Source organism: Thunnus maccoyii, chromosome 21 (genome assembly GCF_910596095.1).
Source record: "Thunnus maccoyii chromosome 21, fThuMac1.1, whole genome shotgun sequence".
In the NCBI taxonomy this organism is placed as follows: domain Eukaryota; kingdom Metazoa; phylum Chordata; class Actinopteri; order Scombriformes; family Scombridae; genus Thunnus; species Thunnus maccoyii.
Window position 1 is genome coordinate 19,113,394 of NC_056553.1, and position 16,292 is coordinate 19,129,685.

The 16,292-nt window shown below is 39.7% G+C and overlaps 1 protein-coding gene across 5 annotated transcripts in view; it reads right to left on the bottom strand.

The window, feature by feature from the left end:
• ntng1a (netrin g1a) overlaps positions 1-16,292 on the bottom strand; it is a 104,883-nt gene that overhangs the window by 42,120 nt on the left and 46,471 nt on the right. For all 5 annotated transcript variants that reach the window (XM_042400045.1, XM_042400044.1, XM_042400042.1 and 2 more), the window contains exon 3: positions 14,686-15,329. In XM_042400045.1, the coding sequence (XP_042255979.1) occupies positions 14,686-15,329 (644 nt within the window). The remainder of the gene's footprint in view (positions 1-14,685; positions 15,330-16,292) is intronic.

The following is a 16,292-nucleotide window of genomic DNA, read 5'->3' on the forward strand; positions in this document are numbered from 1 at the left end:
TAAGTCAGACATACTGATCTTTACCCAGACCCTAACATAATAATCACCATCATCTCATCATCAGCCCACATCATCACTGAGTCATCGTGCTCCAGTAAGTTACATTACCTTGCTAAAGGAGAAAAGGTCTGGAAAATTCAATATGGCACTTTTTCTTTGTTTGATTGTTATTCTTCTCCTCTTTTGTCAGTTGCAGCTCTATTGTATGCTCCTGTTCTGCTTGAAAGCTAAAGCACTGTAGGGTGGCCATACATAATGAGCGTCTGCATTCATTGGCCTCTGCATAAGATAACTTGCTCAGAATCGCTTTTCATGACTCAATGATCCCATTATCAAGCAGTTTTTATTCATCATTCCCTGTCGTCTTCAGATCAGAATCAAATATCTCGCTTGGGGAGGTTTAGGATCTTACCACGTTTGTGCTGTCACTGTATGTTTGTGTGTGTATTTGTGTGCACACAAAGTGAATTAGACAAACTGAAACAGTATGATGACGCTGTCAACACTTCTCCCTCTGTTAGAAATGCTGTATCTGCTTTAGCTTGTGAAGGGAAATATTGCCATATGGTGTTTTCTTCACTCATGAGGCTCTTTTCTCATGTTGCCAATGCTGATATGGCTATCTCTGTCTGACTGATGGGTGTAAGGAATTTTTGCACTCAAATAGTATTATGATTTTAAGGGGGAATTATGAATTATTATTGTGCACAACTCATATGAAATTATTCGTCCAGTTATGTACCTCATATTAGAGTATAATAATAGGGAAATAGTCCTCCTTGTTGGCCACACAAGAGAGGTCAATTAGAATTATGTTTGTTATTGATCTTAATTATGATTTTGTGAGGGTATAGGTCTTTTAAGGTTAAGTGACTGAGATGCAAACACAAGAAAACATAAACAAGTTCACTTGTTACACACATTGCTAATACTACAGCTAAAAGTACTGAACACTACTATTTTACAAACAAGACACAATAGGGAAGGGGAAAACTGGTACAAGGCTATGGCTAATGAGTTATGTATTGTGTAGTTGGTATGAGAGAGCACGTCAACAGATGAGATGACTGAGATTACCTGAGAAGCAGCGAAGCAAATCAAGATACGACAGCTTAGTTCTGATTTTCCAGTTGAAGTTACAAATTATGAAAGCACCAGGATTTAAGAAAGTTGATGATGGATTTGTAGAAATGCTTGCTTGCTCCCTGGGGGGGGGCTTCTCACAGAGAATGGAGTTCGATGTGCTGGGGTGAGGAGCTGGAGTCTGGATCTTTTAATGATGAGTAAGTCGGCCGATTCGGATTTGAAAAGTTCCCATTGGAGGAATACACCTGGTTTAGGCTTTCTCCCAGTTTTGATTGTTAACTCATGACTCTAGATTTTGAGGTTTCATCTGGGTGTTTTTACACCATAAAACTGTTGCCCCCTGCTGGTGCTGCACCTTCATACACGCGTGTATTTTTCACGCCTAGGTGAGGCAAAATGTACCACTGGCAGGGTGGACTGATCAGTGTTTTACATGCTTTGGTGTGATACCAGGTTGATTACTTTTATATCAAAATTGTTAGTCATATAACAATTGCATGGTTTCTAATTTGCCTTTTGAATTGTAGCTTTAGCAAGTTTAAAGTGAAACAAGCAAAATGGTACTAAACATTAATGTTATCCAAGATTATGGACTTATGTTAGTGATACATTTCTTGGCTTAAAAGGTGTAAAAGTAAAAGTGTAAAATTATAATTACAGCAGACACATTAGGTGATATACACACACATACTTACATAGATACTTAGATACAATATTAATTGTCCTAAGACAAAATCTAAACCTACATGTGTAAGTCCATGGGTTTTACAGTCCTTTGTTCTCCTTGATCTGACTGCAAACACCAGGGGTCCAGGCCATGTGCTACATTTGTGTGTGTGTGTGTGTGTCTGTGTGTTCCTAGAGGTGAGTTGTGATAGGGTGGTAGGGGTGATGTTTATCCAAGTTGTGCTATCAGCTCACACTGCTGTGTGAGTGTGAAATGGTCTTTCCATGTTGGAGATCTTGAAGGGTCTAAAGGTGGCAGAGTCAGTGGTCTGGTTTAGGGGCCATGCAGGAGATGAGGGTTTTTCTTATCTCGATCGTTGCTGTTTGCAGGATGTGGTGTATGGTCTGGTGAGTGAGAAGTTTGGAAATCTCACTGATGTCTTGTTGGCCAGCATTCCTGGGTGGTTGAGGAAAAAGCTGGTCCTGTTGTTTGAGGGTTTGTACTGTCTGCATTCGAAGCGATGAGTGGACTTTTCCCTTCATGGGAGAATAGGTAACTCTTTTTGTTTGTTTTTTTCATCATCCACCTTCATTCACTTGGATCAAGGTGAACCTCAGAGTGACTCTTAAAGTTTTGGGTTTATTAGTAGTGTTTTCAGGTTTCACATATACTAGTTTCACATCAATAAGTAATTCATTTTGAGATACAAGTATTGTTATGAGATCTTAGCAAAGAAATAATCTTTTACTGGCCTTTACACACAATGCTTAATCTTAATTATCACTTAGTCCTGAGGGAAACGTTTGGCTTTTAAGATGCTAAATACTCCACTATGTTCGCCAGCAAGTCACTAACTTTGTCCCTTTAACATTTAGTGATGGACAGGTAGTTTGCAAGTAGCTGCCTGCTGTTGCTAAAAATTACACTATGAGAGCTGTAAGAGTGAACGAAACAGTAAAGTTGGTGTCCTGAAAATCAAAACACTGAGCTGAAAGATGCTACAAAGCTCCATAGAGCTGAGGGGAACTGCAGAGTTAGGTGATAATTCTCTTTTGAACTGGATGTTTTGATAACACAGTTAATTATATTTAATATATAAGTAAATATTGTTACAATTTTTTTTTAATCAAAGACATACTGATCCTGAAACTGTCGATGTTCAGGCTTGGTTGAGTACTTGAATCTGTTCAGACTCAGACTTTGTGTGAGGTTCGGTCATGTTTGCATTTTAACCACTGTCACTTGGAGTGGCAAAAGGTGTATTTTGACTTCTCTGTTTGCTAGTTTTCGCACACTCTGAATCACAGCATGTTGTGTATGGATATATATTTTACTTTGTTTTTTTTCCCCAAATCTCCACATACCCCTTGCAAACAGTTCATACCCCATTGTACAAAATCACATCACAATTAAATCTGATTTCATAAATTAGTGTAAAGGTGCTCTACTACCTTTTAAAATCTAAAAATTTGACTGATATAACTAAATGTAAGTAAGATAGCACTGTTTAGACTTTGAGTAGAGTGTGTTATGTTTTTCCAGATGTAATTTACTATGCGAGTGTTGCCAACATCTCCCCCCACCCTGTACTAGTTACCGAATCATCAGTGTGGTGGTGGGGGCTGCAAGTGAAGGAGAGGTCAATGAGGGGATTAGTCATGAAACCCTGACAGGAGGGCCCATTATGAAGACGGCTGCAGCCGACAAAGACAGGGGGAAGACACGTTGAAAAAAGGCCTCTCCATTAATGAAATGGGTCACCACATGAATGTTGAATGTGCTCTGTCGACAGCGAGGAAGAGAAAAATGCCTCCGATATGGCTGGTTTCTGTGCCCATGACCCTCTTTCTTGCACAAAAGAGGAAATTGGCCACCCTAACTTGCAGATAAAAAGGCTTTATGAGAAATCAATCTCATTGTAGCCACTGAGATTGTCATGATTTTAATGGAACTCCATCGCAAACAGTTAGTAAATCATTTAGTTTGTATGGCGGTATTAATGTATAGATCATGATGGAAATTAAAGGTGCTGGCTGCATGGTCTGTATAATCTGTGTGTGTGTGTGTGTGTGTACGTGGGTGTGTGCGTGTGTGTGTATGTGGGGATTTGAGATTGAATTCATGCTGAACTAGAATTGGGTTTATGGAACAAAATATGGCATATAGATATTGTCTGGAGGATATGTTTTCAGCAGAAATGCACACACACATGCAAGCCCATGCACTCAAACACATCCACACTTAGCCAGAGTTGTGGACATACTGTATATGTTGCCACCACACCCCACACATAGTTGTGAAGCATGAGTTGTCTCATCATGCAGGGCACATCAGCAGTGCTTCCAGTCCTAGTCATAAATTCAATTTGTTGTCTGTGCTGGCTACTAATAATGGTTAACCCATTGGGAAAGAAATCGATGTGCAAAATATAAGATCTGCATTATCAGCAATGCAGCACTCAATAAGAAAACAAGAGATATTGTATCAGGTTGAGGTGTAACCTCCAGCTTCTGGAGTGAAAAATAAATGTTGCTTCATCCCTTTAGAAAGGGAGAAGGGAAACGGGAAAGGGATTTGTTGAGGCGTCGCACCACCTGTCCTCTGCTCTGCTGATAAAATCTTCATGTCACTTGTAGCTTTGGTCCTCATATCTCTGGACTCAGTTGATTCCTCTGGCCTGTGATAAATAGTAAGGGATTGGCTCATACAGCTTCTGTGGGTTCAATGTCAGGCACATGGTGGCTTATCACTTGATAATAATTGTAAATGAAGCTTTCAGTGTGCATGATTTTATCTCACAACTTACCTGTTCTGTGCCATTTACACTGTTCTCAGGGTTTGTGTTTTTTTGTCTGTTGTCACTGAAAAATACTGCATCTGGATGCTTTCTTTATGAGAAGACCCCACAGGTGAATATAAAAGAGAAACAAAATGATAATCCTATCAGATTTATTTTTATTTGTAAAAATTCAAGCATGTGACCTGTTGATTTTAATTAAATCTTTTTTTTGGTTATTACTATCATTAAAGGTACCCTAGGGAATTTCTCACCACTAGTAGTGCTGTGGAGCATTTTATATATGAGTGGGCCCCTGTTATGTTTGATGCAATATATTCTACATATTCCCTCTGCCAGTTTTACATTTTTCTGCTGAATACCAGTTGATGGCTGTAAAGTGCAAATAAGTATAGCAATGTGCTGTGAAGAAAAACAGCAAGCTAGCAAACTAGCTTGAAAAGCAGACTTAAAATATTCAAAAAATTACCTTGCTAAACATGTAACATGTTTGTTAGACACACTGTGCATTTTGGTAAGAAACATGGAATGTAAACATAACTTTTGTTTGTTTACAAGAAAACTCTGAAGGATACCTTTAAGCTAAAATTTTATTTATAGCAAAAATGCAGATTTACATGTCATATAGAGCAACTCAATTCTTGGTGAATAACGTCACCATGTTTTTTTTCATTTTAATGTATGCTTATAAATAATAAATAATGCAAAATTAATACATTATGTTTTATTATTTACAAATGACCAAGAATATTTTTAAACTGTTTCTCCTCAAACAAACTGAAAGAAACAGTTGTAGTTACTGAAAGAAACAGTTGTAGTTGTTAAAATATTATCAAATTGTGATGCTTTGACTAGCTGCTAATTTGTGTTTGGTGAAGTACTGCTATTATAATAAAAATAAACAACTGTTATTTGTTTTGATTTTTTGTAATTTATTGTTATATTTTCTTTTACAGTAAGTGAAGCATATTCAATCTGTGAAAGACTGCATTTTTCACCTCAACAATCTGCCTCTAAAATCACCAGTGATTCTGAAGCTATCTATCTCAAAAGCAAAGACTGTCACCCTCACCCAGGTGCCTTTCCTCACACAACCTACGCCTACAGGTTTCTATAGATAAATACTGCTTCTGCTGTAAAACTTCATTCAGGCTGGAAACAGCAGTGAGCAAACACTCTGCTGTTTGTGTTGTGAATATTAAAAAATTGAAATATCATGGGCCTTATGAAAGTGCAGTACAATAGGTTTAAGCTGGATTGTCTTTGGAAAGGGGCAACTCAGCAAACAGAGACTAAGCAGTCAAAATCCATCCCTCTTTCATCCTGCCATTGGTATGTGAGAGTGGTAGGGAGCGAGGGGAAAGACACAGACGGTTTTAAAAGAAAAGAATCTGTGCTTGAGAAAAAGGCAGTTTATACATGGAAACAGTCTGGGACTTAAAAGTCCACCTTAGCACTCAAACTCATATTCACCTTCTAAACACACAGGATGGATAAAATGCATTACTCAGACAGATGCCCTTGAACACTGAGTATTACGTTTTTGTTTGATATTCAAAACAAGAGATATCTTTTTTCTCATAACTAAAGCAACACTCACATTGCACAACTTGTTTTTCTTCACAAAGAACTTTTCATTTGCTAAACAGGGGGCCTTGGATACCTGTTTTTTTCCTTTTTTGTCACTTTTTTATTCACATTGTACTGGGTCTGAATGTTACAGATATGATAATTTTCAACTGAGAGTTATACATGAACCTCACCCCTCAAACAAAACATGGCTGTCAGACTCTCCAGTGTTTCAGACCTATTGTATCTGACAGATAATAGCTGATCAAAACAGAGTAGATATGGTGGAATATGTATGACACCGGGTTCTGCATTTTTACAAAGTGTCTGTTTTGGTAATGAGCTGGAACCCCATGTGAGGTTTAGACTAACAAAATTCACTAAATGAATAGGACTGCAACATGTATTTAGAGGTACATCCCAAAAAAAACATCAGTCACTTATGTCCAATTTATTTGAAAATCATTTCAAAACAATTAAATATGTGATTTCTGTGAGGTGGTACTTTCTCTGAGGAAAATGCAATGCCTGTTTTCTCTTAAGATTAAGCTCATTAACTGATGTTTACGCCTTGGGTTAGGTAAGATTCACTTTCTTAAACTCCATTTGTATTCTCTATCTTACAGAACCAAGTGCAATAGATAATAGCATACCCATTTAAAGATTAGAAAGGTATGTGAATAATAAAAAATGCAATGTATGAATGGGTTGTGAATAAGAAATATTGTGCTCTGGCATGCAAATCTAAACATCTTTCATGGAATCATCTGATACTATTTGTACAACATCACAATGTTAAAAACCTGGTCAATAGTGAAAAAGCAAAGCTACAAGTGTCTGAACAAAAATATCTCATATCAGTCACTTTCAGCCTTATCATAGGTTATATTATGCTAAATATGCAGCTAATATAGATTTTGCTACATGAATAGCTCTAAAATGTCCAGTCCTGCCAAATGATGGCTGTGCAATGACTTCACATGACCCTAATGAATTATATGTGGCTTAAATTTGGTGGTAAAATGCCCGTGCTGCTGTATATCTACCATTACAAGTAAATTAAGAAAAATGTGGCCACTCTCCCTAATAAGAGATAATTAAGCTTCTCAACCAATGATTGATTGACAGGAGAAACATCACCACACAGAATATTTCTGTCCCGACATCCAGCATCAAGCCCCTTTTTGTCCATTGCCATAGGGGACACAGGTGTGGCAGAGATGGTCCGATTTTGCCAGCAGCCATATGCAGATGACTCTGTACAGGCAGCTGTGGCCTCTAGAAACAGTGCACTACGCTCTACTGCTGCTTAAGTGATGCACCTCATATTCTGCATCCGCCTATGCCCTATGAAATCCGCCTTCTCCTCATATTCTTTTTTTTTTTTCTTTTTTTTTTTTTAACCTTCATGGTTCACATGTGTATTGCTTGGGGAGGTTTCTGCAGCTGGGAATATCCAATTAATTGGATAGGGAGGTCAGATTCTATAATAATACAGCCTCACAAGGAAACACGCCCACTACAGCTGGCTTTGAGAAAATGACTGAAAGTGGTAAATACTGAACACAAACCAGTGAAAACAAATTCCCCATTTTTATTCTCATTATCTATGTAAACACATGTTTTAAACGTGAAGCCAAAGCATGAGCTGCATGAGAATGAAGGGGGCATTGCAGGTGTTGAGGCTGGTTAAAAACTCTGCGAGGACAGATGGAACTAATACGTCATATCAGGATTTATTGTAGGCAGGGATATTTCTCTCTTTTGCCAGCTTGTCCCCGCTTCTCTGCAGCTGCGGGTTGGTCCAAAAAAACTTTGAGATGCTCTGTTGTCCAAACACTATTACTTATGCATACGTTTCAAAGATATGATAGCCTTATCAAGCATGGCACTACCAGAGCATGGGAACAGGGTGAGTGAAAAGTTTCTGCCCTGCCTGATAAAAATTTCTTTTGAGCTTCTCAACCTGGCAGACTCAAGCAGGGAGGGCGTCAGCTAGAGACGAACTGAGGGAGGAGGATCAAAGGCAGAGAGGTGGAAAAATGGCCTGGACAGAAGTCAGGAGTGACAGGTGATGTAGGTGTTGATGGGGAGGAGGAAGAAAGAGACAAAAGGAGTAGCGAGGCAGCTGGGAGGTTTTGTAGAATCTAAGGCAACGACTGAATGGTTCATTGAGTTCTATCGGTTCTGTAAAGTAACACAGATGCAAGGAGAGTTAAAATGTCATACTGAGATAAATGAAGGTTCCTGTCAGCTCAAAAGCAGAACACCTGCTCATTGACGTCAACCGACTCTCAAACGTCTAATGTGGACTTCACAGTTCATTGTTTTTGCACAAATTAAAAGTAGAGATCTGCTAAACATTGTGCTAAAGTTCCAAGCTATTAGAACTGAACTTGAAAATCTTTAGACAAAGACATGGGAACCTTGGACCTTCAATGAGGGGAGTGATGATATTTCAGTTGCAAACTAGAGGTCACCAGTTAATAAAGCATCTTCTGCTTCCTCTCCCCGTGGACCCGCAAGTGTAGGATGGCAGACCGTCCAACTGAGCTGACTCAAAACACAGCTGAAATAAATAAAAGACATTTTCACCGAGCGCTTTGAAGTGAGAGGGAGGATAAACAAGAGCAGGGAGGGGAATAAGGCGAGCGTATGTCAAAGGACAGATTGAAGCAAGAGAACAATTTAATTGCCTGTTGTTGATTTGTTGTCCAAGTGCTTCATTCACAAAAACACACTACACCCAGTGATTAGCATTGCAATATTTACTGTATGAAGTAATTGCCTAAATAAATATGACAAAAAATCGATTTATATTTCAGTATGTGCTAATAGGCAGTGGTAGACTTTCACTATAGTACAACATGACGCTATTTTATACTTGTACTCCACTACTTTTCAAGGGAAATACTGAACTTTTTACCTCACCATATTAATCCGACAGTTACGGCTACTAGTTACTTTACAGATTAAGATTTTGCATAAAGAAACATACAATGGGCTTTGAAAATGCCCTGTTAAGATTAAACCAGTTCCCAACCTTTTTGGCTTATGAAAAAGCCAAAAATGTCTTGTTGTGTATGAGTTGTTTCACCAAAGATTCATTTCAGGTCTAAATTTCTTAGATGGTTTCATTTAAATTACTGTTTGATGTCCAAAGAGGTTAAATGATCCGATATTTCACAAAAACCAAAGATTAGAGAAAAGTTTAGAAGATTAATAGAAATTTGTTTGCACTTTGTTTTATTTTTAATAAATGTCATAAATAATAATATATTAATCATAGGGGCTTTTTTCTGCAGAATGAGTACTTGATACTAAGTAAGTAGTAAAGTAAGTACATTTTACTGTGCTTCTGTAGTTTTACTTACATAGAATTGTAAATACTTCTATTTTTGAATTGTGGTACTGGTACTAAAGTTAGGGATGTGAACACTTCCTCCTCCACTGCTAATAGGTTAGTTGATTTAAAAACTGCTGTACAGCTTTACTGCACAAAGTAACATTACTTTAGGTCTGGTAATGGGTAAAGGGCAGTGTATGTACATATAAATAAATAAATAAATATATATATTCTTCTCTTGCCTTTAAAGAATATTCTATTCTTTAAAGGCAAGAGTGGTACCAGTGGTAATTGGAGCACTGGGGGCTGTGACCCACAAACAGGGAGAGTCCAGGTACAACATCTGAGGTCTCTGTCCAGAAGAGCACAGTCCTAGAAACAGGTAGGATACTGCGCAGAACCCCCAAACTCCCAGGCCTCTGGTAGAGGACCCGAGCTTGAGGAAGACACACCATATAATTTATTTAATGTATTTATATTTATTTAACCAGGTAAAAGTCTCGTTTAGATTAAAATCCCTTTTCCAAGACCTGGCCAAGAGAGCAGCATAAACATTGCTACAACAATAAACAAAAACAATACAAACAGACAACTAAAATTGTCTCACACTACAAACCAATGAACACAATACCCACTTAATAAAAAAAGTGACAGAATGATAAATGGAGGGCAGAATGAACTGGTTCAATGATCACAACCACTTTATACTACTGCCCTTTAAGTGGTACCCACATCACTATCTTCCTGTATTTCCTCTTTGATGAGTCACCCTGGACCTAAAGAAAATACAACATAAACACACAGCAAATCATTTTGACTTATAGCCTCATTGACTCTTGAAATACTTCACTGAACTCATTTGTGCTGGACTAACAAAAGGCTGTGGGTCATTTGATTACAGCCACATGTTAGTATAAAACCAACATGTGGCGTGGATGTTAACAGATGGTGCAAGTTAACTGGACCGATCGTTTGGCCTGTCCCACACACATGGCATTCTCCCACACAATGAGTAATACAGACTGCTGATTCCAAAAAAGGCTGAAATGCAGAGCACAGCCCAATGTAAATAGATGCCTATGGTGGCATTGAGGGAGAGAGAGAGAGACTAAGGAGGGTAGACAAGTGGAATGACTTATTCAAGGGGGAAGTGGGCAGGAAGAAACATGAAATTAGCACAAACAGATTTTCTGTCGACTCCAGGCAGGGCTAAGAGCAAGCCAAGCACTGTGGAGGGAGAGTGAGGGAGGGAGGGAGGAAAAAAAAAAGAAAAGCAGATTGACTTCTTGTTTGTTCCTCCCTTAGGGGAGATCCGATAGAGCCATCACTCACCAAATTGCTGATCTGTAGTTGAAACAGCTGTATCCAAAGCACACATGCATACAATGTGTGCCAATATGACCTGTGCACTGTGGGAGAGATGAACTATGCAATCTCTTACGGACTGTGCCAGATGATCTCTTTTCTTTATCACACATTTGAATATTAGAGCAAGTGTGGACATGACCCAAAAATAATACAGAATAATAGCAGTGCTTTTGTAATGATAATTCATCCACAATGTTAGTGTAATGCGCTACATTGCACTTAATACTTGCAGTGGTTTTATTGCAAAACATGCAGTTTATCAAACCCTTACCCCAATCTTAACCACACTGTAGTTTCCATACAGAGACTTTGTAAATTCTAAAAATATTGGCACTAAATGTAAAATTGTCCAATAATGATATTATTGTATGGCGATAGATTTGAGTCAATCAAACATGCAATGTGCTAAAATACTAATATATATTATTTTAAGTGACCAGGAAGGATACCTGTGGTTGCATTCTGTTGGCAGTGGCAACGGACACAGCAATAGGATTACAGTTGTATTTCATACCAGTTATAGCCTACTTTTGGATGTTTCTAGCATTTAATATATTTTGAGATTTTATCCCAATCCAAACAGTAATGATCCGACTGATTTCACATTAGGTGGATTTACATGTAGAAAGATGAATTTTATTCTTATATTTACATATAGAAATGTTTGCATTCAGAAGAACATCAGAAGTCAGTGTAAACTGACAGTGTAAACTCTCCCCCCTCAGAATTCAGTGGGGAGAGTTAAAATGCAGCAATATCCTGAGATGTTGGGGTTCATTGTCAGTGTGGGCTTCACACTCGCTGAACAAGACTTGCTTTCCGTGAGGCTGAAGGGAGTCTAGACCAGAAAAAGGCAGTGCATCTAATAACCAATTCACCCCTTCGAGTGAATTACCTGTCTACCCTGCAGTCAAAGTGACTGTGAACCCTTGAGGTCTTTTCTGACCTTCCCTGATAATGCCTCGCGGCATATATATGCTTTGGAAATTGAATCACAACTCCCACAGGCACAAGGGTAAATTGGTGAAACAAACTTTCTCTTCCCTATCTTCTGTTTTGCTTTACACAAACAGGGTAGAAACAAGCTGGAAATTCAGTTTCTGATATGGGGCTTGCATTATTATTTAGCCCTGACGGCAGGAGAAAAGTTTGGAACTAATAGCACAAGTAAAAATGTGGTGCCTTATTGGGAGGTTACCTCAGAGTTTGGCCCATAAAAGGATTGTCCTGGTAGATTTTGGCAATTAAAAACCATAACGGTGCTTTGATTAAAAAAAAAAAAAAAAAAGAAAAGCACCAAAATATCCCTTCCACAGTTCTTGTTACGGGTATGTGGTTGGTGTTTATCTCTGGAGTGGCGGTACAGGGATGGAATGGGGCTGGGTTCTCGTATATAATTCAAGGCAGAGATCCAGAACCCCTTCGGAGACAAGTCTACTCTGTACAGGAGAAATAGAGCGAGACGGGGAGGGGGGACAGAGCCTGAAAGAGTGAAACAGAGAGCTAGAAAGAGATCCTTTAGTAGCCTGAATCTTCTCCAGCTTTAATTACACTGTATTGATCACAGGCGGGAGGGAGGAAGAGCAGGAAGGGGGGTCGAGCGAAGAGGGAGACACAGTTGGCGAAATTGCAGGCTGTAGTTACTGTAAAGCATGTAAAAAAAAAAAGGCAGAGCAATTATGCCAAAGTCATACGGTAGATAATTAGAAAATCCTCCAAACTCTCCACGCTTTCTGTCTCCACACACCCATTTAACACTGCTGATACAATAAAACAGTGAGGGTGTCAAATTCATTTAAGTCACTTGGCACTATGCATTGTTCACATCCATCTCACAGCTGCATGCTTGGTTTGATTTGAAATTCTTTGCATCGATTTTTCTCTCCCCAGTGCCTTTGGTCTGGCCCTTTCTTGTAATCAACCATAATAGAATGGTCATGCATGACACTTCTGGCTTCCCTGTAACAACTTTAGCTACATGTCACAGATGCAAAGAGATGTACTTCTGCAAAGTTGTGCCTCTTCCCTTCTTTCTCTATCTTTTCTAGGTTGACCTACTTTGGCAAAGAGCTTAGGTTCCTTTCTTTGTTTCTCACACTGTTGTGGCAAGGCCAGAAAATCGGCAAGCTCTCCTACGGTATTTTCCTCCACCCCCTCCACCCACTTTTGATCCAGGCGGATGGCAGCCGAGTCCAGCACAGTGAAATATGCCAGATTCAACCTCACTGCCCCTGCAAAATCGCTCCCACCGAGTCCCACAGAACTGTATTCCGGGGGTTAAGGAGCTTATGTCTCGTATACGACGCATGGAGAAAGGGGCTGAGCAGTGATTCGCCATGGGAGGGGAAAAAGGAGAGTGAAGCCTCTCTCTGTGTAGACTGTATCTCATTATGGCTGAACTGTGTGTTACCTTTGGTAAACCATTGGGAACATTTCTCAGGCGAGCGTCACTCTAAAAGCAGCGGGCTAGTAAACGATCGCAGCCCGACAGTGGCGCACAGCCATTGCTCAAATCTACAGCCCCACAGGGATGTATGAGTTCGGTCATGATTAGTCAGATAAAATAAATAATCTGCGCTTATGACAGCCCCCTTCATTTCAGCGGATGTTGAATGGATGCCCCATCCAACTCTTTTGTGTTAGTAAATTCCCTCCAGTTAGTTTTGCTGAATGACCTTCTCAATCACGAGAAAAGTCAAAAATTCAATTTCTGAACGAGGCATTCATTATCATAGCCCCTTGTGCTCAAGGGTACCTGCCCATTTACAGTGCAATGAGCAATGTGTAGTATGGCTGTACTCCATTTTAATGGCATATTAAGGAAATCAACAAATTAGAGATTCATTAAATTGCTTGAAGGCATTTGACATTATTAGTGTAAATAATGTCACAGCAGCTAACATATTATTGCAATATAACTATGTATCAGCCAGTGTAGCACGAGGATGCCAACAATTAAAGTCCCATTATTTTCTTAAATTGTTACCTGATGCTGATCCTAACATTCAGCTCAGGAAACTTTGATTTACTTTTTCACATAGCCACAATGGTATCAGCCATTGACACTACTAATCTTTCTATTTGTAGTCACCTTCCCAAGTCTATCTCCAGGCTGAGGCACACTGTGACACAGCCACTGTTGTGAGCCATAGTCTGGCAGTCTGACTTCAACACTTCTACCCATATCCTCAAATTGTTGTGACGTTCCGCTGCTCTGCACTTCTGTACTGCGAGCCTCTCATGTGTGAAGAGCAAAACAAGAGTAATTAAATCTTCATTCCTCCAACCCTACAACCATATTCACATCTGTTAAATTGAAAAACCACACAGTGTAAAACAGATCCACTTAAGTCTATGCCCCAGTGACTCTTGTAGTAGCGTCAAGAAGCTTTTGTCAGCCTTTCTGCTAACAGTATAATGGCGTCTTGTTTTCATGTTATATGACCCTCTGTGGGTTCCGTAAATCAAACACTAATTACAACGTTCAGTGACCTGACAGCTGAAATGCTACCTCTAATGTCTTCCATAGGCTAATAGACAGACAGCTGAGTGAATTTGGCGTCCAAAATACAGTAGAGTGCTTCAGCAAGCCATAAGCAGCTTGGTTAATTAAGACATGCTGACAACTGGTGAACTCGGCACATCATTATAGATCTGCTGCCTAATTGGAAAGAATGGTAACGGTAAACACATTTTTCTTCACTATTGGGTAGCTGTACTGTAGTTGCAACAAAGCTACAGAGAAACCACAGAAGTTCTGGTCTACAGAATCATTATTACAACATCAATCCTAAAAGTGTTCAGTCTGAGAGTTAGCCCAGGAGAAAGCATGTGTGCAAAAGAATTTCTTACCTGCCCTGAACTTTGATGTCAGAAATGGCATAGAAGTATCTGGACAGGTTGTTCTCGTCCACCATCGTAGCTCCTGTGGCAGGCCGGAGCAGGCGGATTCTCAGGTCTGTGATGGTGAAGAAGTCCCTCAGGTTCTTGGTGGTGTCCAGTTGACCGTAAAGTGAAGCCATGTTGTGGAGCCGGGGCCCGGCAAACAGCGCAAAGCGGTCCTTGATCTCAAAGCGCACCGTTTTGTCATACTTCCACACATAACCTCTTGAGTAGTCCTCAGTGCAGATGATGTCCAGCAGGGTATGCTGGGTCAGATCCTGCACCGTCTTGGGCTCCATGGTGAAGGCGTCCAGGCAGTCAGTGGCATAGAACTGGTAGGGCTGCCAGGTTCGTCCATAGTCCAGCGACTTTTCTAGGACCATCTGTTCGGGCCGGCCTGACTCGAAGGTGAGGACGATGTCGTCTGTCAGCTCGATGGTCTTGTTCCAAGATAGGGTGATGTTGACCAGGAGGGCCTTGGGGTACTTTTTCCAGGATGTGGACTGCCAGAAGGTTGTGGGGTTACGGCCCTCGATGTCGAACATGAGCTCTGGAGGATGGGCAAGCTCCTCGGTGCTGGCGTCACATTCATTATTACACATGTAGGGGTTTTCCTACACAGAGAAATCAGAGAAGAAGAAGAGAAAGTAAAGAAAACTTGTTAGTCGTGGTGAAATGTAACAAATCAAGACATTTTCAGAGTTGATTAAATTTTATTCCAATAAATCAATGTAAGCATGGCATATTGTCTCTCATATACCACCATGCTTGGTAGTAATTTACAGATTTGTAAAGCTTTAAGTTTCTCATGAAACTTAAAGCTGAATTTCATCAATTGTAAATACACATGCTCTGCAGTGTGTAAAGTGCAGTCTGTATTTGAATATTATTTGAGGGCATTTGGCTTTGTGTTGCACATTTATCTTTTGTGAGTCTGCCTACACTGTTAACTCTTATCATTTTTGCATTGTTACATAATTACCTATAATTATCTTAATTTGAGGACTGGGACTGATATGACATTTTTAATGTCTCTTGCTCACGCATGTTGGCATTGTTTATGTGTAAAATGGCCATGAGGAATATAAAACCTCCTAAATAACTGATTGGATTAACTGAATATCACTCCAAAAGGAAGCAAATAACTGCCTCTTTTGGCATATTTTTTGCACAGTGAGCTCACTGGGTCTGCAAATATCTTTAGTTGATCTTTTTCCTTATTAATTTATTGTCAATTTGATTCGTATCACTGAGTACATTCGCTCTTTCAAACGGGTTGTGCACATTAGTTCACCTAAATCCTTTGGACCATTTAATCATTTCCATCATTACTTAATTCAGAGAGGGCTAACTGGATGTCTATTTTCTCACTCATGTCTGAGTTTGACTTGTGGGTTTCGAGTTTCTTTGCAAGCTTTAAATTCATCAAGCCCCTTGCCTGAAAGAGGTCTTTCCAAAAACATTTGTCCGATTTACCACAAATCATTACCAGGCAATGTTCTCTCCTTGCTCCCTGGGGGCTCAATCTGGCTGTCAGGGGGAGCAGGCACTCCTCCAGGAGGACCTTTCAAGTGCTA